The 24,042-nt window shown below is 37.3% G+C and overlaps 1 protein-coding gene across 1 annotated transcript in view; it reads right to left on the bottom strand.

The window, feature by feature from the left end:
- Positions 1 to 24,042, bottom strand: part of apeh (acylaminoacyl-peptide hydrolase) — a 37,792-nt gene that overhangs the window by 3,459 nt on the left and 10,291 nt on the right. Inside the window, exons 6-21 of the mRNA XM_053624737.1 lie at positions 22,468 to 22,559; positions 22,286 to 22,354; positions 19,553 to 19,690; positions 19,326 to 19,417; positions 12,462 to 12,502; positions 12,243 to 12,361; positions 12,100 to 12,160; positions 11,865 to 11,962; positions 8,426 to 8,477; positions 8,246 to 8,331; positions 6,963 to 7,101; positions 3,790 to 3,873; positions 3,495 to 3,575; positions 2,548 to 2,636; positions 2,037 to 2,227; positions 1,511 to 1,613 (exon numbers count right to left, since the gene is read on the bottom strand). Coding sequence (XP_053480712.1) covers positions 1,511 to 1,613; positions 2,037 to 2,227; positions 2,548 to 2,636; positions 3,495 to 3,575; positions 3,790 to 3,873; positions 6,963 to 7,101; positions 8,246 to 8,331; positions 8,426 to 8,477; positions 11,865 to 11,962; positions 12,100 to 12,160; positions 12,243 to 12,361; positions 12,462 to 12,502; positions 19,326 to 19,417; positions 19,553 to 19,690; positions 22,286 to 22,354; positions 22,468 to 22,559 — 1,535 coding nt within the window. The remainder of the gene's footprint in view (positions 1 to 1,510; positions 1,614 to 2,036; positions 2,228 to 2,547; positions 2,637 to 3,494; positions 3,576 to 3,789; positions 3,874 to 6,962; positions 7,102 to 8,245; positions 8,332 to 8,425; positions 8,478 to 11,864; positions 11,963 to 12,099; positions 12,161 to 12,242; positions 12,362 to 12,461; positions 12,503 to 19,325; positions 19,418 to 19,552; positions 19,691 to 22,285; positions 22,355 to 22,467; positions 22,560 to 24,042) is intronic.

Here is a 24,042-nt window from a genome sequence, read left to right on the forward strand (position 1 = left end):
TGTATAGAGGCACAGATCTGGGGAAGGGTACAGAAACATTTCTGCAGCATTGAAGGTCCCAATGAGCATAGTGGCCTCCATCATCCGTAAATGGAAGAAGTTTAGAACCACCAGGACTCTTCCTAGAGCTGGGCCCCCCGGCCAAACTGAGCGATCAGGGGAGAAGGGCCTTAGTCAGGGAGGTGACTAAAAACCCAATGGTCACTCTGACAGAGCTCCAGCGTGTCTCTGTGGAGAGAGGAGAACCTTCCAGAAGAACCACCATCTCTGCAGCACTCCACCAATCAGGCCTGTATGGTAGAGTGGCCAGAGGGAAGCCACTCCTCAGTAAAAGGCACACGACAGCCCGCCTGGAGTTTGCCAAAAATGCACCTGAAGGACTCTCAGACCAAGACCAAGACAAAGATTGAACTCTTTGGCCTGAATGGCAAGCGTCATGTCTGGAGGAAACCAGGCACCAGTCATCATCTGTCAAATACCATCCCTACAGTGAAGCATGGTGGTGGCAGCATCATGCTCTGGGGATGTTTTTCAGCGGCAGGAACTGGGAGACTAGTCAGGATCGAGGGAAAGATGAATGCAGCAATGTACAGAGACATCCTTGATGAAAATCTGCTCCAGAGCACTCTGGACCTCAGACTGGGGTGAAGGTTCATCTTCCAACAGGACAACGACCCTAAGCACAAAGCCAAGATAACAAAGGAGTGGCTACAGGACAACTCTGTGAATGTCCTTCATTGGCCCAGCCAGAGCCCAGACTTGAACCTGATTGAACATCTCTGGAGAGATCTAAAAATGGCTGTGCACCAACACTTCCCATTCAACCTCATGGAGCTTGAGAGGTCCCGCAAAGAAGAATGGGAGAAACTGCCCAAAAATAGGTGTGCCAAGCTTGTAGCATCATACTCAGAAAGACTTGAGTCTGTAATTGGTGCAAAAGGTGCTTCAACAAAGTATTGAGCAAAGGCTGTGAATACATATGTACGTGTGCTTTTTTGTTGTTTTTATTTTTAATAAATTTGCAAAGATTTCAAACAAACTTCTTTCACATTGTCATTATGGGGTATTGTTTGTAGAATTTTGAGGAAAATAATGAATTTAATCCATTTTGGAATAAGGCTGTAACATAACAAAATGTGGAAAAAGCGAAGTGCTGTGAATACTTTCCAGATGCACTGTATCTCTGCATAAAGATATAGGTCAACATATGTAATGGATACATGTTTTCATGACAAGAATGTTAGTTTGGCTTCAATTTGTGATCTCTGCTCACAGTTTTTGTTAACAAACATAATATTTCTTGAAGCATGTGATTTATAGGATTAAACTGTTGTTTGACTATTGCAAACATCACAACATACATAATTTTTCTGTATGAGCTGCAGCAGTTGAGAGAGAGGACACGTCTTAGAGCCCAGAAAATGTTTGACTAGGCAAGATAATATGGTTGATATACTTAGACAGTGAATAAGGAAAGGGATACAAAATCTGAAACAAAACACAAACAGACCTGTGTGACATGTTTAATGGGTGACTTGTTTAACATTTGCTCCAGCATAGCAGAGCTCAGCATAGTGTTAGTGTTGTGATCAAATCCAGCTTCCACCATACACCTGCACACAAACACAAAAACACCAAAAGAAGAAGTGAAAACTTGCCTTATGTAACAAACTTGCCCCATGTTACCCAGCAATGACTGTGCTACACTATCTATGGACTGAGATTTATTTTACTAAAAGCAGAACTGAGAATCAATCAATAAACAGATTACTATTTCTCACTGAAAGGATACTGTATCTTATTTTGTAGTGTTCCACAGATCATCTTATTATGAGGCTTTTTTATGGGCAAATACATTTCTGACAAAAAAAAATGTTGTCTTCATTTTAAATTTTAAGGAACTACCACTACAGTACCTAATCCATTGTCATGGAAGTTTGCCATTAAAAGCAATATGCACCTGTTTCATTACAAACCCCTGAGAGACAGAGAAATACAAGCAGAAATGAGAGAAAGACCATCTGTTATCCTATTACCAGTCAGGAATGTCAGTACTGCCAATCATGGATGCCAGGTTGATGACTGGGTTCAGAGCAACACATGCTTTGTAAAAGTCTGGGTATTGACCAATTAGGTGACAAGCCAAGAATCCTCCATGGGAGCCCCCAATAATAACAACCTTCTCTCTGTCAAAGTCGCCTTGCTTTAAAATGCTCTCAACAGCAAACTAGAATGCAAATAGAACAAAAATTTTAATGAGGTTAGTGGCTTTTTAGAATGCATGCTGGCTTACTAATACATACATCTAGAAGAACAGCACCATTTTACAAAAAAAGAAAAAAACAAAAGAAAAACAAATATAGATTACAATAAAATGTTAAACAAACATAATAACACATACTGATAAATAATAATAGATCCCCATAGGGTTCGCTCAGCATTCCAGACACTGCCATTATTACAATCATTATTACTTACTCTAAGTTAGCAGTAACCATTATAATAATAATCATCATCATCGCTAGCAATATACATTGCTGTCTTCACCTGTACATCTTTGACATCTTGGGTGCCAATATTTCCAGGCAGGGAGAAGATGCTGTCCTGACCGTAGCCAAGAGAGCCTCTGTAATTAACTGAAAGCAACTCCAACATTAGGCAAATCACACTTTCATGAGCCAGTATTTTACAAAAGATTTTTTTCATGTAAAAATTCACTTAAAATTTTACTAGATAAGGTGACATTTTTAATAAAGCACAAAATCTGAACTGATGCTTGATCACACAGTAGCACATTAGTGTCCTTCCATCTGATTCTGGTGAAAAAATACACCAGGCTATACATTGTGGTTTAGCAAATAGAAACCATACTATAAATACTACCTTTTGAATTAACAATGGTTCTGGTTTACATCAAGGCAGGTTCAGAACATTATGGTGTAAGCCTGAACAATCTTGACCACAATGACCTTAAAACTAAGGAAATGCAAATTGATTTTTTAGCAAAAAACACATTCTGACTTTCTACTCTGGTTCTTAACATGATTTCCACCACCACTGCATATTTTAAGTTCCTGGGAGCCATCTTTCACAGGATCTCAAGGGGGAGATGTAGACTTCCTAGATCAACAAGAAGGCTTGTCCATGTATTTATGTCTTATGACAACTGGCCAAGTTGAATCTACCACAGACTACACTGGCAAACTTCTACCTAACTATAATAGAAAGTATCCGCACATCAGCCATTACCATCTGCTTTGGAGCAGCTTCCAAACCAGATGCAGTTACAGGACAGCCGGGAAAATCACTGACTGCAGACTATCATCAATGTTCATTATGTAAAGTTCAGAGCATATACATTGCATCATTCAAAAGTAAATGAGTAGGCTTAAGGTACAATTAGCATCCATATCCAAAATGCAATGAACAGGGGTGAAGAATATACAGTAAAGAACACCAGCAAAAATAAATCGCTGTTCAGTAAGTACACTTACCATGTAAGACACCAAAACCCATTTTGCAAAGAACTGCTGAGTGTAAGAGCCACTCTGTCACTATTACAGAGTGAGGTCCACCTGAATTGCAGGATACACAAGGGGAAAAAAGACGAGAGTTGTCTGAACAACAAAGAAACATTCCCAAACCAAACATTGCAATCACACTTTGACATTGTTGCTGATTTTATACTTCAGACATATAATATTTTAAGGCTGTCAATATTATAATTAGTAATAAAACAATTACTAATCACACTTATTTCCAGATTACAGAAATACTTTTAAAACTGACCATGTGGCTTGACAATGAGGGGTAGTTTTGTTCCCTCTTTCACATCCTTAGGTTTCAGTAGAATGGCATCAAAGTCCAGACCAGCTACATTGTATAAGATGAAAAAATATTCACAAAATTAAAAACACTCAGATGCATCAGTTTACTAATTTGTAAAAACACACTGACAGAAAGTTTAGATATTTTTTATAATTTATGAAAGCCCAAACAGCAACTTCTGTGAGGAAAAAAAATCCGGTACTTTCCTTGTTTCTTTATTTAGGTTCTGTATCATTGAGAACACTGCACACTCATTAAAAAATAAAGAAAAATTAACACACTGACTTGTTATAATTCTATACACCAACACATCAAAGCTAGGTGTCTAGCCTAATTAAAGGGCAGGTAACCAATGTCATCAAATCATATAATTACTCCAAAATTATGAAGTTGTTACTTTTGTTTAGATTTTGGTTATTACATTTTGCAAGTTTATTTACTTCCTACATGTGAGCCAACTGCCAGTAGTAATACAGTAGAATATTAACTAATGATGTGAATTGTTACTAGTGATGCCTCAGGGAACTGCATTAACAAAACATCCATTAATGCCAAATTTATAAAACATATAAGACATTTTACATCTCTGATTGCTTCATTTTAAATGCTAAAAAAACAGCTTTGCTGTTTACTTCAGAAAGATATAAAAATTAGAGAGATCATTTTTATTAATATAAGTGACTTTGCTTACAGATGCAGCGGTCACTAGCTGCTACTCTTTTACTGATGGCAATTAAATATTCATGTTATTAAATCTAGTAAGGGAAAAAAATTATGTTTGAGAGAAACCATCCACTGAACCATCCATTAAACACGTGACTATTTCTCCCCTCCTGCCCATCAGGGGCAGTATCATTATGAGCACGCACAGTTGTAGAGATGTTATAACAAAATCAGAAAGTGTGTAGTATTTACTATACAGTGGTCCTTTAAAGTTTGTAAACCCTTTAGCATTTTCTATGTATACGCATAAATATGACCTAAAACATCATCAGATTTTCATATAAGTCCAAAAAGTAGACAGAGAGAATCCAATTAAACAAATGAGACTAATATTATACTTGGACTTTTATTTATTGAGGAAAATGATCCAATATTACATATCTGTAAGTGGCAAAAGTATGTGAACCTCTAGGATTAGCACTTAATTTGAAGGTGAAATTAGAGTTATTGTTTTCAATCAATGGGATGACAATCAGGTGTGAGTGAGCTGTCTGGTCTGTCTTCTCAACACATGTCTGTGGAAGTCTATCATGGCATGAACAAAGGAGATGTTTGAGGACCTTAGAAAAAGACCTGCGTGAAGTTGGCCCCCCCACCAACGCAAAACGTCAGTAAAATATTCAATCGTTTGTGCTTAGTTTGTGCTGGTTTGTGCCGTAAAAATTTTCATTTTTGCTGCTTCGGTTCAGGAGATATTAAAAGAATATTCAAAGGTCATTCTGGGGTCACTCAGCCCCCCCACATGCTCCAAATTAACCCGAAATAGTCTCAATCGTTTGTGCTTCATTTGTGCTGATAAAAGTTTCTTTTGTGCTGCTTTCGTTTTTAAAATATTAGGCATTGAATTATGTTGCGGTGACATCACCAGCCCCCCACATGCTCCAAGTTCATTCAAAATAGTCTCATTCGATTGTGCTTCGTTTGTGCTGGTTTGTGCCGTAAAAATTTTCGTTTGTGCTGCTTCGGTTCTGGAGATATTAAAAGAATATTCAAAGGTCATTCTGGGGTCACCCAGCCCCCCCACATGCTCCAAATTCACCCAAAATAGTCTCAATCATTTGTGCTTTGTTTGTGCTGGTTTGTGCTGATAAAAGTTTCGTTTGTCCTGCTTTTGTTTTTAATATATTAGGCATTTAATTTTGGTGCGGTGACGTCACAAGCCCCACACATGCTCCAAGTTCATTCAAAATAGTCTCAATCGTTTGTGGTTCGTTTGTGCTGTAAAAATTTTCGTTTGTGCTGCTTCGGTTCTGGAGATATTAAAAGAATATTTATAGGTCATTCTGGGGTCACTCAGCCCCCCACATGCTCCAAATTCACCCCAAATAGTCTCAATCGTTTGTGCTTCGTTTATGCTGATTTGTGCCGTAATACAATATTGTGATTAAAGTGTTCACATGAGCTGCTTTTAGAATATTCCTTTCATGTTCCCGTTTTACACGTTATAGAACACAGATCGATTAACGGCACACATCATTACGTCCCAATGCCACGCCATCCAACGTTCCCTCCAGAATTTCACGTATCAATATACAGTTCGTCTTCATTTTGGTACCATATACAGTTTTGGGTTTCATTTTTAATTTTACGGAAGCTTCAAGTGCAGTTAATCATTTGTCATGATATACGTGCAAACAGACAACCGCTTGAGGCCATGGGCTGCGTCCGAAACCACAAATACATGTATTTCGGCCACTATACAGTAAGTAAGTATGCGGTTTCAAATGCAGCCATGCTCTCTTGTTTGCCGTCAAATGGTTGACCACTGCTGTGTGTGTCCTGTCACAAAATGTGGCGAAAACTCCCACACAATGTTAATAGTGTGATTAAGGTGTGTAAATGTTTATAATGCACTTCGATAATGCGACGAAAATACTCCACATGTCTTAAATCGATTTGTGTTTACTTCGAGTATGACTTTAGTCAGATTACGGTAATCAGAAATCGCTGTTTACATGGTAGTTTCTAAATCAGAGTATTGTCTTAATCAGGTTAATATCAGATTACTGTTGTCCATATATAGCTACTTTTGGTTAGTTGTAGTGTAGCTTTACTGTAGCCTAATGACTTCAAACTATAAGTAGCCTGTAGCTTTAAAAGCTACAGTATCAAAGTAGCTTCCCAAACACTGTTCTGCTGCTACCTCAATGTGTCCATTTCCTGGCTCTACACTGTTAACATTGACCCTTCCAGTGGCATGAGTGTGATGCTCATTTTCAAGCACCATTTCAGAAGAAGTAATTCCACAAGAATTGGGCATAGAATCACACTTGCATACAGTATGTAACCAGAGTTTCATTGGATAACTGCAATTGGATGCTTCTTGTTGGTGGCTGTCCATATGTAAGCCTCTGTAAAGCAGCCTGTATTCATAAGTATGTTTAAACAGTTAATGGAGACTGTAAACTCACGGTATTGTTTGTTGTCCTCCTCTGGAGGTGGGGTGAAACTAAGAACCTGCCAGTCAATTTCAGGCTGCATTTGTGCATCCTCTAGTGTCAACCAAGACACCTCTTCTTCTGAACCACTTGCTGGCAGAAAGCCCACCATCTAGATACAGGAAATCATTCCATCAGCATGTTTTTTTTCTCCAAACACAACAAAAATATAACAATAAAGTGTCTGAACTGAATAGCTATACAGCATACAGTTGCAATCAAAAGTATTCATCCCCCATTGCAAATCAGGTTTATTGTCAAAATTTGCAGACTTTCAGCTATTTGGAATGAACAAATCAAACAAAAGCAACTGAAATAGTTCAACACAATGAATGCTTCAAATGGTTTCCCCAAATTCTACTGAAAATGCAACTTATAATGAATACTCCAGTTTCATACACACACACACACACACACAATATATATATATATATATATATATATATATATATATATATATATATATATATATATATATACACACACATATACACACACATACAGTTGCAATCGAAATTATATATATATAATTTTGATTGCAACTGCATATTGCACATCCAAATATTCAGTGTGCATTACATTGTTATTGCTGACACATCACAACTCTGCTCCATTCAAAAGGATTTGGATAACAATTGAGTGATAAAGGCTATACTATTCGAATTCATAGCTATACTATGAGACAGTAGTCTTCTTCTGTTTATTATTTTAGCCAAATTTAAAGACAGCATGCATCTTGTGAAAGTCATTACATTTATTAAATTTATTGCAGGTAAATGTGTATTTTAGTCTTAAATATAGTATTTCTATTATTACAGAGCATGGGACAAGGTTCTGCACGTTGTGCATATTTTTTTTTTTTACCACTAAAGAGTGGATATTTAAGTTACCATAGCTTTCCTGTCTGTTTGAACAAGTTTGGCCATTCTCTTCTGATCTGTCTCATCAACAAGGTGTTTCTGCATGCAGAACTGCTGCTCATTGGACTTTTTTTTTTCTTTCACAATTCTGTTTAAACTCAACCCCGCCAACCTAACACCAACAACCATGCCAAAAATTCTGATGTTTGATGTGAAAACGGAAGCTCTTGAACTGATTTTGTGATTGGCTGAACTGAATAACTGCATGAACAAGCAGGCGTACATGTGTTCATAGTGCACAAATACAAGTCTATGCTGTCTTAGATTTACACTACTGGCTTCGTGAAACCTTGTTGACCCATCCCCATCTGCTTTTTTTCCTTTTCTTTCTTTTACCAGACTTGGAGGACAGTTTGGAGATGAGCAGCTGACCACCATCAAATCCCTGTGGATAGTCAGTAGACACCAACTCATGTCTGACTCTAAGACATAAAAGACATGACAGCAATTAATTACCACAATCACACAGATTTATGGGGTAAAATACACACAAGAAAATAACAATCATGCACCCACTAGAGGTGAGAGATGTAACTTGGCCTGTGGAAGTATCAACCACTAGAATATCCTGAAAAACAAACAAATACAACAATTTAGAATTAAAATTAGAACTAATAAGAAAGCACTACTGATCTAGCTCATAGAAATAAGAGCTGAAGAGATGCTTGGGCTTTGAGTGAATAAAAAATTAAGCTGATTTTATTGGTTCAGGCAGGCAGTTCAAGTAAATTTTTTATGGCATATCCAACTGGAGCAGAAAATATTTTCTGCAGTTGGAAAATTTTCCTTATTGTATTTAGAAGTATTTGAGGCCAAATCACCAAATACCATACATTTCGCAAAAGTGCATACATGCTTTAGCCAGTTCGCAAAAAGAGTGTGAATGGCTTTTTGCAAAGACAATACTGGCTCTCTTCTTCTTCTTCTCAGTGATAAGCAGGTGTCAGAAATGGAAAGTTGTGCAGCGCCACCTTGCGTGCCAGGGTATTTCTGCTTTCCTATAAGAGACATCTACTGTCAGGGAGTGAATCTGCACTTTCATTCAGCGTGACACCCGTGTTTAATGTGTGGGTGTGAACACAAAAAAACGCAGCGAAAAACAGACCATTTAAAGCGCTGCAAAAAATGTCCCGTGTGAACCGGCCCTAACTTGCATTTCCCAAAAATTGTATAGGATTTGAATCGACATGTAGCGTGGATTGAATCCTTAAAGTTCTAATTTTAAACAGTATACTCTTTTTAAATAAATAATCATTTGATTTATATCAAAGTCACAGTAATAGCATTCACATAATTATGGGAAGACCCAGATTATGTTTTTTTTTAATCAAATTTTTTGGGGGAGGGGGTGGGTGGGTATAAGGCAATTATTGTTGTGCCTAAAAATGTTAATGTTCCTGTAAATTGATGAAGTGTTGACTATGAATAGTCTTTTTTTGTGGTCAATATGATAATACAACAACGCAATAATGGGGCACTTCGTTATATGAATAAGATGTCAAGAATATGTATATGCATATATATGCCAGGTGCAAAATAAATACAATTTAGAAAATATCATTTAGAATATATGCTTGCATTTCAATGTCGTCAAAAAGATAGCCACAACATAATAAATACACTTATATAGTATTTAGTGTGTAATTTTGAATCTGGTGCTTAGAGTGCTTTAATTCTTTCAGTATTGCTTTCTACACTAAGAAGCATTGTATTTTCTTTGTCTCTTCCTGCAAATGATAATCCCCTGATTGACAGTCCATTGTATTTATTTTGCACCTGACACATACAGTGGGGGAAATAACTATTGAACGTGTCAACATTTTTTTCAGTAAATATATTTCCTTTGAGGCTATTCACATGACCAGACATCAGTATTAACTCAAGAAATTTGGAAATGTAAAGAATGCAAGCTTCAAGACGCTTCCTGCATGACGAAATTAATGGGCTGCAGTATTCAGGCGTGATTTTGGCCCGTAAACATATTGTCTTTAAATCTTGTACAATTGGATTCAAGTCAGGTGATTGACTGGGCCATTCTAACACCTTGATTTCTTTTCTCTGAAACCAATTGAGAGTTTCCTTTGCTGTATGCTTTGGATTGTTGTCCTGCTGGAAGGTCCACCCATGTCTCATCTTCATCATCCTGGTGGATGGCAACAGATTCTTCTCAAGAATCTTCCAGTAAAGGGCTCCATTCATCGTTCCTTCAATTATATGAAGTCTGCCAGTACCATGCAATGAAAAAGCACCACACCATGATGGTTCCACCTCCAAACTTCACTATTGGTATAGTGTTTTTAGGGTGATGTGCAGTGCCATTTCTTCTCCAAACATGGTGTGTAGTATGACAGCCAAAAAGTTAACTTTTTCTCTCATCTGACCGGACTACACTTTCCCAGTATTTTATAGGCTTGTCCAAATGTGTTGTATCAAACTTTAAATGAGCTTGACATGCCTTTTCTTTAGTAATGGAGTCTTGCGGGGTGAGTATGAGCAGTGGTGTGTATTGCCTATTGTTGTCTCTGTGACGATGGCACCTGCTGCCTCCAAGTGTTTCTGTAGCTCTTTCTGAGTGGTCCTTGGCTCTTGGGCTACTTTTCTGACTATTCTACTCACTCCCTGGTCAGACAGCTTACGAGGAGCTCCTGTGTGCGGCCGGTTGATGGCGAAGTGATGTTGCTTCCACTTGCGGATAATGGCCCTAATGGTGCTTACCGGAGGATTCAGAGGTTTGGAAATACATTTTTATCCAATTCCTTCAATATGTTTTGCAACAATAAGGTTCCGAAGGTCTTGGGAGAGCTCTTTGCTTTTACCCATCATGAGATGTTTCTTGTGTGACACCTTGGTAACAAAAAGCCTTTTTATAGACCATCAATTTACTAACCCAACTGATATTAATTTGCACAGATAGGAGGTAGAATTACTTACAGATTTTAGCTGGTTCCTTGCCTTACCTTGACTTGGAGAACTGCTTTTTCTTAGCATGTTCAATACTTTTTTCCTGTGTCATTCCATTTTATTTCACATAACTTTATTTATGGACTTTAATGTTGTGAATTCTTTATATTTCCAGATTTCTTAAGTTAATACTGATGTCTGGTGAAAATTTCATGTGAATAGCCTCATTGGAAATATATTTACTGAAAAAATGTTCCCCCACTGTATATGCATATAAGTATACTTGACCTCTTATTCAAATAGCTATGTGCCCCATTATTGCGTCATTGTATTATCATATTGACCACAAAAAAGACTATTCATAGTCAACACTTCATCAATTTGCAGGAACAATAAAAAATTTTGGCACAACAATAATTTCCTTACCACCAGGTACCGAATTTTTTTTTTTTTTTAAATTTAATAATTTAGGTCTTCCCATAATTATGTGAATACTATTGCTGTGCATTTGATTCAAATCATTATTTATTTTAAAAAAAAAAAAATTGTATATTGAGTATATTGTTTAAAATTTGAACTTTAAGGGTTTAGCTTTAAAGAAGTATTTGTGGCCAAATCACCAAATACCTTACATTTAGCAAAAGTGCATACATGCTTTAGCCAGTGTGTGGAATTTGCACTTTCATTCAGCGCTTCGACCATGTTTAACGAGTGGATGTGAACACAAAAAACATGGCAAAAAACGTCCCGGTGTGAAATTTTTTGTCAATGGATGCATGCAATTCTCAGCATCAAAGATTTCTAACAAAAACTACACAGAAGAAAACCAGTCTGAAAAGTAGTCAAGGAAAGACCACAGACTGTATGCATATGATCATATGTACAGTACATATACAGACTGTATACGATACAAAAAGACAAACTGGATTTGATCACTTGTAATGCGCACACGGGGAACTCAAGTTTAAAAATCCGATTTTAGAAATCGATCAGATTTGCCCTGCTGTGTAAACAAGATTGTGATGGTGAGAGTATCCTTATCAATCAGTTGTACCTTACGACTTCTCTGAGCAGATGCAATGAGAACTCTCTGGCTGTCAGCTGACCAGCACTGATGAGACAGCATGGAGCTGTAGATACCAGTAAAGCCATCTGTGTATAAATTATAAATGAAAAAAAAAATACAAATATAAATATCTCATAATATTGTAAATTATACAAAATTTGTATAATGATTTGTTTGTATAATGATTTGTTGGGGTAAAGACAGCCAAGCACACACAGTGTACCTTCTCTGCCTCTCTTGACCACGTCAACTACCACTGACGTCCTCTTTGTATACCAGTCATACTACAATAGTCCACAAGTACAACATCAGTAATTATACAATGTCTCCAGCTAGAAAACACAATACACCGGCACACAAACGCACCATGCAGAGCTTGTTGCATTGTTGATGTGGGCCATACACATCACACTCAAAATAGACAATGCGGCAGTGATCTGGACTCAGACGAGGAGAGCAGACTGCGGCAGAGTCAGACAACTGTTCTAAAAGAAGAGAAAGAAAGAAATAGGAGTATGCAGATACCTGTGACACAAACAGAACTTTTAAAACATTAAATCATTTAAGTAAAGATGTATTGCATACCACATTTTCCACGAGTGAGATCCACATAAAAGAGAGAAGACCTAATACACAGACAATAAATAAATTACATTATGAATGAGATGCATTTTGAAATTGCAGTCTATATGCAAGGGAAAATGTCTCTCTGGGCATTTAGAAAACATTTTAATCATTACACTAAGAATGGGCCTCATTTAACATTCTTTTATTAAAGTTGTGTGTACACCACACCAAACAAAACATTTCGGAAACAGTGATTTTCTTCGTGCTCATGTGCATATGTTGATGAATGCCAATCAACTGTAAAGTTCAAAGAGCTTTCTCAACACAGATCATTTACATTTAGTGATGCCCACAAAACTCCACAAAGGTAAAGCACACAGAGGCCTGGAAACACAAAATGAGTATTAAATGGCAACAGAAAAGGCAGATGTAGAAGTTATTTTGATTCATGTTTATGGCAATAAAAAAATATGTACAGTGCCCTCCAGTAATACTGGCACCCTTGCTAAAAGTGAGCAAATTAGGCTGTGAAGAATTGTCCTTATTGTTTAACCTTTTGATTATTGTCCTGCTGGAAGATCCAACCACGGCCCATTTTAAGCTTTCTGGCAAAGGCAGTCAGGTTTTCATTTAATATCTGTTGATATTTCAGTCCATGATGCCATGTATCCTAACAAAATGTCCGGGTCCTGTGCCAGAAAAACAGCCCCAAAACATTAAAGAGGCACCATCATATTTAACCATGGACATGAGGTACTTTTCTATATGGCTACTTCTCTGTGTGCGCCAAATCCATCTCTGGTGTTTATTGCCAAAAAGCTCTTTTTTTGTTTCATCTGACTATAGAACCCAATCCCATTTGATGTTCCAGTAATGTCTGGCAAACTGAAGACGCTTTAGTTTGTTTTTGGATGAGAGTAGAGGCTTTTTCGTGAAACCCTTCCAAACAACTATTGGTGATGTAGGTGACTTTGGATTGTAGTTTTTGAGACTTACTGACCCCAAGATGCAACTAACTTCTACAATTCTCCAGCTGTGATCCTTGGAGATTTTTTGGCCACTTGAACCATCCTTTTCACAGTGTGTTGAGACAATATAGACACGCGTCCAATTCCAGGTTGATTAATAACATTTCCAGTTGACTGGAACTTCTTAATTATTCCCTGATGGTGGAAAGGGCATTTTCAATGCTTGTGCTATTTTCTTATAGCCACTTCCCATGTTGTGAAACTCAACAACCTTTTGCCGCACATCACAGACATATTCCTCGGTCTAACCCATTGTTATGAATGACTAAGGGAATTTGGCCTACGTGTTACCTCATATTTATACTTCTGTGAAACAGGAAGTCACAGTTGAACAATTTTTTTCTGTTCCTAGTCACCCAGGTGTACTAAAAAAAATTTAACTATCAATTAGAATATACTTCAAATATATTTTTCTCATATGAATTCATAGCGGTGCCAATAATTGCTGCACAACTATATTTAACTAATTTCTTTTTTTTGATAAACTTGTGTTGTGTTTGCCATTGTTTGATATCAATGAGAGCAGAGTATTTTTGTGAATTTTTTGAACACACAAAAGACAATTATTCACAGCTTTTTTAGCTCATATTTACCAAGGGTACCAATGACTACGTTTACATGGACAGAATTAATCTAATTATTGACCTTAATCTGAGTAAGATAATAATGTGATTAAGGTGTTTACATGAGTCGCTTTTAGAATACTCTTGTCATGTTCCCGTTTTACATGTTTTAGAACATAATTAGATTAACAGCCCACGTCATTACGTCACCGCGCCACGCCGTCCGACGTCCCTTCAGAATTTCACGCATCAACATACAGTTCGTCTTCGTTATGGTACCGTATACAGTTTTGGGTGTTTTTATTAATTTTTATTTTACGAACACTTTAAGTGCAGTTAATTATTTGTCGTGCTATACGTGCTAATAGACAACCGCTTGAAGCCGTGGGTGTGTCCCAAATCGCGTAGTTACCGTCTATATAGTAGCCGAGATACATGTATTTGTTCCCCACTACAGGCCTATAGTAGGTAAGTATGCGATTTGGGATGCGGCCGAACGCTCTTGTTCACCGTAAAACTACCGTGTGTGATCGTGTCCTGTTGCAAAATGCGGTGAAAACCCTCACACAACGTTAATAATGTGATTAAGGTGTTTACATGTCTGTAATACATGTCCATAATGCGACTAAAACAGGAGTACTCCACCTGTCTTAATTAGATTATTGCTTGCTTCGATTATGACCTTAATTAGATTAAGGTAAGTACAACTTGCTGTTTACATGGTAGTTTCTTAATTAGAGTATGGTCTTAATTGGATTAAGAGTGGATTATTGTTGTCCATGTAAACGCAGCTAATATTAGTGGAGGGCACTGTAGCAGCATAACAGTATCTGAAAAGGTAAAAATCTAGAGACAAATTACAGAAAAGTTGATTTAGATGTGAAATAAGAGAGGTGAGAAGAAAATTACTTGACATGAAAATGGAAGAGGAAAGAAAATTCTACACTGTACTAAGGTCATCAAGCATGTCTCAAAGGGAATTGCTAGTGTCTCAGCTGGCAAGCACGAGTATGATGCAAACATTTTTCTGAAATCACAGGATTTTCATGAACACCAAATTTCTTGTGTAAATGTTTTTACGCACAATTTATAGCTAAATTTGTTTGCATTCAGGTTGATAAATGAGGCCCAAAGTATGTAACACTAGGGATAGGATTCTCAGACAGTGTTTAAACTTAGTCATAACTGAAAACACCTTTTTAATATGGACTAACACTAAATAACTAAGTCAGGGAAAGAAAGAGTGCTAGATTAAGCTTTAAAAAGGTCTTAAATGATTTGCCATCCAAGCCAAATATTAATGTTACTCCAGGAATAAATGAGGGTTTTAACCTGTGGAGGCAAATTTAACTTCGGTTTAAAGCTGTCAAAGGAAAACTTTAATTATTAGGACTACATCAGTGAATACCTACTGCCGCCACCACCAGCCAGACAAATGCTTTAGGAATTTAACCCTTTACATGATTCGAATGTCATTCATTTCAATATTTGTTTAAATGCCTTTGACTACTTAAGGTAAATGAAGCGGAGATCATATTACTTTCGAAGCTCAAGCATTCATCTATGACCACCCATTCCCTTCTGTAAGAAAGTATAAAAACCAAATTGTTTTGTTGGGTCCCCCAGGATCTCTAGTACACACCACTACAGTTACTATTTATGTCCCAAAACACTAACAAAACTTATACAACCTTATGCAACATAAAACAGCTTATACAACTAGCCAAATAGAAGCCATTACTACTACTATTACTACTACTACTACTACTACTACTACTACTAATAATAATAATAATAATAATAATAAGTGGAATCAGGTGTTACTCCTGTTTTGTTGTAAGGGAAACCTGCAGCCACACCAGCCCCTAGTCAATAAGATTGAGGAATCCGGCTCTACAGCAGATTGTGATGAGTACAGGAATAATAGGAACTGGTTTTCCATCATCATTGAAGGTGTATGCACTTCAGAGTTACAGTTTTAAAACACACTGGAAATGTGCAACTCATGACTTTCTAAACTATCCTCTGTATGATCAGTTTGAAATAAGATTTCATGGTTATCCTCTGGTATGTAGAGTAGTCCAAAAATTGGTGGCTCTCCATTACTCCGGACAGGAGGTCATCTTACTGGTATATTTCACTGGTCTTAAATTTATCCCCTTTAAATGTCTCCCTTTGTTAGACCCTTTTACTGGGGCATGAGCCCAGCAAAATTTTGCTGTGCCCCAGTAAAATTTTCCTTATAAATCAATTTCTGATGAGGTAGTTTTCATTTACATGAAATTATCATTTCATTATCATTTACATCAACAAGGGTGATTGAAGAGGATGCACAGGATATTTTCGCTTCAGTTGGTGTTACAATCATACGCTCTGCCCCCTCACTGGGTTCCTCCCCCCTTTACTTTTCCCTGTGGAAAACCTCAAAATGTGTTAGCTGTTATGTTTGCAAGGAGTGATCTACTTAGTACTTGCTAGCTTATTTTTATTTATCCAGATGGATATGCAAACTTATGTCATTCCAAGAGGTAGCAGAGGGAGAGAAGAGCATCATCAGTCAGGTGAGGTTAAGCAGACAGCAGGGACAAATGTTGCATTTGAATGATCTACATTTCACTGCAGAATTTCATTAACCTACCAATCAAATATTTTTTTTATAAAGAGGACCTTAATCTACAATCACATGATCAACAAATTACCCAGAAATGTAAAAATGTCAAAGCATTAACCCTTTCACACTTTATGAGTTTTACTTTTTTAATGTGGCCATTATTTTTTAACTATTGAATTCAGGACCAGTACGTAGGCAATTTTAGCAAAACCCTTTACAGTAAATTAAAATGTAAAATTGAATGAAATGATCTGCAGCACATACTTACTTACATTAATTTTTGTTACATAATATGATTAAAGAAAACAAACAAATGAATAAATAAATAAATACTACTCCCAAAGTCACCAGAATGAAATGCGTTGGTGCTGTTTTTGCAGTACGCCCACTAGAAAGTTTTAAGTACTTATGTAAAATTCTTGGGGGGCCTGTGCCCCAGCCTGTGTGATCAAACTCTAGAAACGCCCCTGCATTGGACGCTATTTTCTTTTAAAGATGTATTTCCTTGTTCTTCCACCATACCTGCATTCATTAATAAATGCAATGTCATTCCAGTACTTTTATAAATAGAGTGCGCATCAGCACTAAATCCACTGATGTCCAGGCAGATCTGCAGCTGATGTTCTGTTTAGCTTCAATGATAATGTAGTGCTTAATAGTATTTTTGCTGAAATGTTTAGTCTGACGTTTTTTTCTGGCAAAAAGTAGGATGCTCCCTACAGGTGAGGGAAGACTTTGCACCTGGTGGAAGAGATTGAGTATCTTATCTCATTCACAACTGATTGGATCAGTGGCAGCACAGGAATCACAGGGATTGGATCAGTGGCAGCAGGGTTAAAGTCGCTGTATTGGTTTGTGGTGGTAAAACAAGAGCACTCTGTATGCAAAGCTCAGTATACAGTCATGTGAAAAAATAAATGGAAAAAAATGGAAATTGTTTTTTTTTTTTTTTTTTTTACATATTTGGACAAGCAAACATTTAAAACAGTGAAACAGTGCCTATTAATAGAGATGATACATTATCAAATGACACATAAAATTGACTTTTGTAGTATTTTTCACAATTTAAATTAACAAAAAACAGATCAGTCACATGGAAAAAGTAAGTACACCCATACATTTATCACACCTTCAAATCCACAAAATTAGAATCAGGTGTTCAAGATTGGGTGCCAGTGATCAGAACCTGCTTGGGAGTGCAGGTCTTATTTAAACCTCTCATATCTAATGTCTGGCGTCCCTATGAGTCTGGCAAGGGATTTAAAAAGATCTCCAAATTATTTGAAATACATCAGTTCACTGTAAGGAAAATAATCTACAAGTGGCGCTGATTTCAAACGACTGCCACCTTGTCCAGGACCGTCCCAGCAAATTCAGCCCATTTAAACATTTAAAGTCCACGACAACGTCTATAGTCCCATTCAGCAGACCATCTGATGCAAAAAGAAGTCCGCAAGAACCCCAAAATTTAATCACAGGATCTGCTAGTAAGTCTTGGAATTGTTGGTGTCAAAGTGCATGCTTCTACAATCAGAAAGAGATTATACAAATTTGACCTGCATGGCGGGCATGCCAGGAAAAAGCCTTTGGTGTCTAAAAAGAATATTAGTGCAAGACTACAGTTTGCCAATGAGCATATAGGCAAAGACCAGGAATTTTGGAATAATGTGCTCTGGACAGACAAATTAAACACAGAGTTGTTTGAAAACAGTAATAGCAGACATGTTTGGCACTGACCAAAGACAGCTTTCCAGTGAAAGCACCTCATACCAACTGTGAAGCATGGTGGTGGAAATGTTATGGTTCGGGGTTGCTACCCTGCATCAGGGACTGGACAGCTTGCATTAATTGATTGAACTATGAATTCTGCATCGTATCAAGAGTGCTTGAAGATAATGTGAGACCATCTGTCTGAAAGTTGAAGCTGAACTCAAAGTGGACCTTTCAACAGGATAATCATCCTAAGCACGCTAGCAAATCCACCAAGGAATGGCTCAAAAAGAAGTAATGAGGATTATGGAATGGCCTAGTCAAAGACCGGATTTGAATCCCATTGAAATGTTGGAGGGGTTGGGGGTAGAATATCTACTGATATTTCTGTTGAATAAATGATTGAAAAGGCTATTTTTCCTTGTGGTTTTGTTAAAGCATATCAACTTTATTAATAGGCACTATTTCAAAGATGATTTTGTTTGCTTGTCCAAATATGTCCAAAAAGCCAACAATTTCCATGGAGTATACTTATTTTTTCACATGACTGTATAATGGTCAACATACATTAGTACCCTCACCAATGGTTGTGAGCTGTGGGTAAAGACTAAATTAATAAGACTGCCAGTACAGGTGGAGTAAACTAGGTTCCTCCACAGAGTTGCTGGACTTAAACTCTGTAGGATGAGCTCAGCAATCCAGGAGAGTCTCAGAGTACAGCTGCTACTCCTCTAAACTGAAAGGAGCCAGCTGAGGGGTTTTGGGTACCTTAAAATAATGCCCACTGGTCTTAAGGCTTTGCTTAACCATTCTGGATTATGGCCTACTTCTGGTTTAATATAACCATGCAAAATCTGCCCCATGAGGTGTCAGAAAAGATTTCAAAATAATATTTACAAATTTGAAATAGTGTTTCATTGTGTATATAGCTACCACACACACACACACTCTCTCTCTCTCTCACTCTCACCGTCTATTGGGGCAGTATTTCAGGCCCAGTCTGAATGGCTCGTGCCACCATCCCACAAACACCACACCTGTGTCATTAGGTGCCCAGAATGCCTGTGGGTTAAGAGTTTATACAAATGACCATAACAGACATAACTAAAACCCCAAATAGTTCAGATGTGTATGTGTACGTTTGTACATGCTTAGTGACTTACTTGAGCATACACACACTCACACACACCCTCTCACCTGTCCAGGGGAAATATCATCTGGTACTCCTTCCAAGACAGAAACATTGCTGCCCTCAATATCCAAAATACAAAGTACAGGTATGCTCTTACTGACCAAAGTCTCACCCCAGTCCTCATAATACACAAACTGGTTACCCTGAAAACAAAACAATTTTAAAAAAAAAAAACATATTATGCATTACTATACTGGAAAGGACTATATTTTAACCTAATATAAGATATGGATGCATATCAAGGAAAAACACCACTTACACCATTCTTCTAAAACAGGGGTTCTCTAACTTTTTGCAGTCAGGGACCCCTTTAGCTGTAAAATAAAATTTCATGGGATCCCCACAGCCCAGATTTATTTTAAAAATTATTCAATGATAAGGATCATTATTCAAATGTCTTCAATAACATACTGGTTATTTGCTGAAGCTTTTAATTCCTGAACTTTCCACTGAACAGGTCAAATTTAACATTATTTATAGCCCTACATGTTTTTTTCAGTTATTAAAGTTTGGATTAAAAACACAACTTTGATAATGGGGTTTGTGATTTCCACCACTTCCGCTCTCTGACATTTCACTGAAAATTCTCCCATAAGTTTAAAACTGGGTTGAGATCTGGTGACTGTGCAGGCCACAGCATATGATTTTCATAATTTTCACACTTATCAGTGATCCCACATGCCCAGTGTATTGGCTCATTATTATCATGATTGCGACCACTCCTATCAGGATAGAAATATTTCATCAAAAGATAAAGTCAATCAGTAATAAAAATATTGTATTGCTTTGCAGCTACTCTTCCCTCTAAGGCAGCAGTTCTTAACCTGGGAGGCTTGACCCCTCAGGCAATGGCAGAGGGGTTGGGGGGAAAACTTTTATTTTAAATGACTGTACACAGAGGTTCATAGAGAAGCCACTGGCAGATTTTTGGATATCCATGAATCCGTGGATAACGAGAACTGAGTGACAAGACACTGAAAAAAAAAAACTCTCCCATTGAAAAACTCTTGACCTATATCCGTGAGGCTGTTTTCTTTAGAACTAGTGTACTTGAAGAACAAGTATAGTATATATATTTCTCAAACAGCAGTTGACAGCTTTGCAGGATGGAGCCTTGTCATGGACTAATTTTGTTTTATTTCCACCATAAATTTTCAATTTGCTGGCCATGTCACTGAGTTGATATGTCGTTCCTGAAGAAAAGCTCAAACACTCTTTGCTCAAGATGCATTATCATCCTGAAAAATGACTTCAACATCACCAAACCTATTTTATATCTATGGAATGAGAAAAGTGTCCAAAATTTCAACTTAAGTGTGAAAGTACACCTGTACATTGACTGTTGTGGTCTCCCTTGGTCCTTTACCGGAAATGCAGCCCCATATCATAAATGAGTGGGGAAATTAGATTTTTTTCTTCAGGCAGTCATCTTTATATGCTTCATTAGAATAGCACCGGACAAAAGTTCCAGCATCATCTCCTTAGCCAATCATCCACATTCCATGACTGCTTCTCTTTAACCTAATGTAACCTTGTTTTCTTCTGTTTAAGTGTTAGTGTTGGTTATCGTTTGGCTTTTCTATAAGTAAATCCCATTTCATTCAGCCGATTTCTTACAGTTACTGTCACAAACATTGACTCTTATTTCCACCCATTTGTTTTTAATTTGTTTGTTTTGCATTTTCTATTTTATAGGCATATTGCTTTTGTTTTCTATCCTGACGTTTTGAGGTCTTCCTTGGCATACCTGTATGTTATCCTTTTATAACCTAACCATTTTTTTTATACTTGCACCAAATTTTCGACACAGCTGACTGGGAACAACCAACGTATTTTGCCATACTTTGTGTCAGGTTTCCTTTCAATTAGCCAAGTCCAACAGCTTGTTAGGGTCTGTAAGCACTCTCTTTAACTGTAGACTAATTAGCATTTTTAGAATTGTGCTGGTATTTGTTTTAGAAATGTAAATTACAAGGTGATTCCATAATTTCCTCCTCAACATTGGGTGATTCCATAATTTTTTCCTCTACTTGATTTGGAAAAAAATATATGCCATTAATTAAAATAATTTAATTTAATTTGTTTGATGTATGTTTTGCGAAGCCAGAAATTGTTGTGTCATATCTGTGATTTGTTTATGTGCTATGAAGTAAAAAAGCCAGGTGAATTTCCTCTAAGTGTGGTGATCCCATAATTTTTGCCAGGGGTAGTATGTTAGCTGTCCTTATGCTCTGCTAATATAATAATAATAATAATAATATATCCATTTTTCCCCCCACACTAATTGACTGTGTGAACTAGTGTTTGGCAGAATCGAGACCTGTCAGACAATAAGACATGATGTATTTCCATATATTTTCCTGTAAACCCTGTCTGATTGGTTTTGCCTCTGTTCACTGAAAATAAAATACAACACTGCGTGTTGAGTAGAGGGGGTGGGGGTGACGGATTAGGGTCGCACTGAAAAAAGCTTAATAACCGCTGCTTTAAGGGAACAGGTGGACACAAATCATGCCAGCAAAATAATATATAAATAAAATAAAAATTTTGTTCCCTTTGTCACCTGACCATATATGCACATGTAATTAACTATTATAACATCTATACCAGATTCTAACCTCTGGTACAAATATATATGATACACATTTATATTCTCCAACATTGTCATGCTTACATCAAATGACAATAAGATGAAAATACACCATTATGACTCTTGATTGCCTTTTGATTACTTTTACCTTGACAGAATCCTCCTTCTTCTCAGCCTTTATTACCTCCTCATCATCACCAGCCAAACTGGATTCAGACTGTTACAGTGAATGTGAACATCGAAAGAGGAAATGGGATTTTATCATTAAAATAATTTTTCTCAATAAGTAAACCATAAATTAGTTTATCAGTTTCATGTTAAGTTTTAGACCTGGAAGTAGGACTCTGCCTTGGGACGCTTTTTTTCAGCCACATATAGGAGATGAGTCTCAGAGTGAGACCAGACCAAGCAGCCGAACTGATCTACAAAAAGGGAAGTGAACACAGTAAATCATATATCCAGTATATTAACAATATGGCTCTGATCCACTTAGAAATATCTATATTGTAAGTGAAGAATCAAGTACAGTCAAATCACTTCACTGTAGCGCTGCATTATTATGGCCAAAATGTTAATCATGATTATTTTGATCAATGTTGAGATCATGATTATTTATCATGATTATTCATTGATTCTAGGCACAACATATTTTTGTTGCACTTTCACATTTAAATAAACAGACCACTGTTTTCACCTCCATGTTGTGCTACATTCCTGCTAATGTACAAATCTTTGCATCAAATTAGACTGGTCCTTAAAGTGAATCATCTCATAGGAGCAAAATATAAATAATATTGTACCCAAAATATAGGATACATAAAAATAAATATGCCATCAACCAAATGAAAATAAGCAATCAAATATAACAATATGCAACCAGATGAAAACAATTCAGGCCTATGCAGAAAAGGCAATAACAGTGTTTACAGGAGGAGAGATGCAGCCAAATCACCCAATAGAGTGGTGCAGGGATGACATTTTGTACTGGATGATAATGATGATGATAATTTTGTACTGGAACCCGGAAGTTAGCATCACACTGGTTCCCTCGACAAAAGCCCAACAGGATTTTCCCATAGGCTTTTGGATTATTGCAAAAAATAAACTCAGTGATCAACAAAAGTTTACAATACTAACATGTTTTGTCGCTCGACTTCAACGTCACCATCACCAAGGTTCTGACTACTTTTCCAAACTTGATTTAAAATCATTTTCCATAATATGGATTTACTCTGTGGATGAATCTTCTGAACCAGTTTATCTGCAAAGTTTTTTTCTGTTCGGCAGATCGTAAAAAAATCGTAATCGAGATCAATATTCAATTAATTGTGCAGCCCTACTTCACTGTCAACTGAGATTTAAAATTTGATTCCTAGATTATGCGGTGAAAATTAGGGATGCACTGAATGTTCGGCGGCCGAAATTATCCTGCCGAAAATAGCAAGAAAGCCCTTTCGGTGTTCGGCCGAATAAGCGAAAAGGCCGAATAAATTTGACTGAACAATGATGTGTTTGATGACGCGACCAAGCAGCCTAGCAACCAGAGTTAGACGCGCGAATGTCACGACCTCCACTTCCGGCAGTGCGCACCAAGAGATGAGAGGGCGCGCGCATGCATGAGTGCTCAGCGAGCGCATACTCTTCGGATGTTGACAACCGTGACATTGTTTACGTGCGTTTGTTTTGTTTCTGTTCCAGAGTATTCCGTCACGTCGCGAGATGTAAGGGAGTACAGTACGGAAGCAGGTGCAGGTAAAGAAGTATTTATTTAAGGGCAGGCAGACAGATCCAAATCGTAACCCAAAAAACGTAGTCAAGACAGGCAAAGGGTCGGGCGATCGGCAAACAGGCATAAACAGGGCAAAGCAGGAATCGAAGTTGCGGTCAGAGAAAACAGGGTCAAAA

The sequence above is a fragment of the Ictalurus furcatus genome, chromosome 5, assembly GCF_023375685.1.
Source record: "Ictalurus furcatus strain D&B chromosome 5, Billie_1.0, whole genome shotgun sequence".
NCBI classification, from domain to species: Eukaryota; Metazoa; Chordata; class Actinopteri; order Siluriformes; family Ictaluridae; genus Ictalurus; species Ictalurus furcatus.